At 29.2% G+C, this 1,243-nt stretch overlaps 1 protein-coding gene across 1 annotated transcript in view; it reads left to right on the plus strand.

Moving 5' to 3' along the window:
* The window catches only part of LOC107644602 (inactive receptor-like serine/threonine-protein kinase At2g40270), a 4,857-nt gene continuing 3,787 nt past the window's right edge, over window positions 174–1,243 (plus strand). The window contains exon 1 of the mRNA XM_016348492.2: window positions 174–509. Within this exon, the coding sequence (XP_016203978.1) occupies window positions 373–509 (137 nt within the window). The 5' untranslated portion in view covers window positions 174–372. The remainder of the gene's footprint in view (window positions 510–1,243) is intronic.

Genomic DNA, 1,243 nt, shown 5'->3' on the forward strand with positions numbered 1-1,243 from the left:
AATATCTTTCCTAATTTTAGAAAGAAGAATATTAAATAAGATAATTTTAAATTATTTATACTGAATTTTTATTTAAATATTATTGAAAATTTAAGACTGAAGCTAGCTATATTTTGGGGACAAGAAAGCTATTAGATTTGCTAAGACATATAAGCAATGGTGATATGGGCACATGATTGGCACGTGCGATTGGTTTTGAAGCGGTGGAGCAGAGATATAAGGAGAGTAGTTGAATGATCGCTGAGCTGACGACTCACTCCACCAAGAAACATTCCAAAACCATGAACCTGCACATACCGTGTCAACACCTACTTTATTATTCTTAGACCCAAATTAAAATCTAACCAAGAATCTGCATTTCTTCCATATATCATGACTCCGTTACAGCAATGGCTGCGCATGGTGGTACTTTGCGTGGTGTTCTTGAGCATCAAGAGCCAGTGTTGGACCCTAAAGAACAATCATGATCAAATACAAGTAGAAACAATTCATAGCACATATAACTCATGGTAAGCACTCTTCATGCACATATATACACATATCTATCTTTTTTGTTTATTGCTTTATCTGATTTTGCTGCTTCCCATTCATTCCTTTAGTTAAAATTGCATGTTTTTGTTTTTTCTTCTAATAAATACACAAATTGGTCTTAGGAATTTTAGAACCGACAAATATTTGGAACGTCATCAGAATAAAATTTGTTGAGGACAGACAAATTGCGGATTTTATTTTCTTAAAAAAAAATGTTGAAATGGTAGTACTTTTAAAAGCAGAATTCAATTTTTGTTTTCTTTTACTTTTCTAAATATTATTACCAAATATAGACATGTGTATTATCTTTGGAAAGAAATCTTTGTATGAATGACACATTTAATATGTAAAATCATTTATCATGTGATTTTATTTAATAAGTCAAGTTTTTTAATATATCTATATCGCTGGGAGATATATCTATTTTATATTGTCTTATTTAGCATTAATTAATTGTCGCAACAATTAATAAATGCTAAATAAGATAAGTTATGACTCTTTTTGGCTGATTTTCTTTGGTTACCAAACATTTCCGAAAATAATGTTGTATGAAAGAAGACAGTTACTATGGCTGAGTAGTGCATTGATATTAGTATTACATATATTTTGTTCTCATATATAATTTAATTCACTTGACCACAAATTAAGATAAATACTATATATATATATAGACATAGAAGTATAGAACAGGCAAATTTTAAATTCTTATTAG

The sequence above is a fragment of the Arachis ipaensis genome, chromosome B01 (assembly GCF_000816755.2).
Source record: "Arachis ipaensis cultivar K30076 chromosome B01, Araip1.1, whole genome shotgun sequence".
In the NCBI taxonomy this organism is placed as follows: domain Eukaryota; kingdom Viridiplantae; phylum Streptophyta; class Magnoliopsida; order Fabales; family Fabaceae; genus Arachis; species Arachis ipaensis.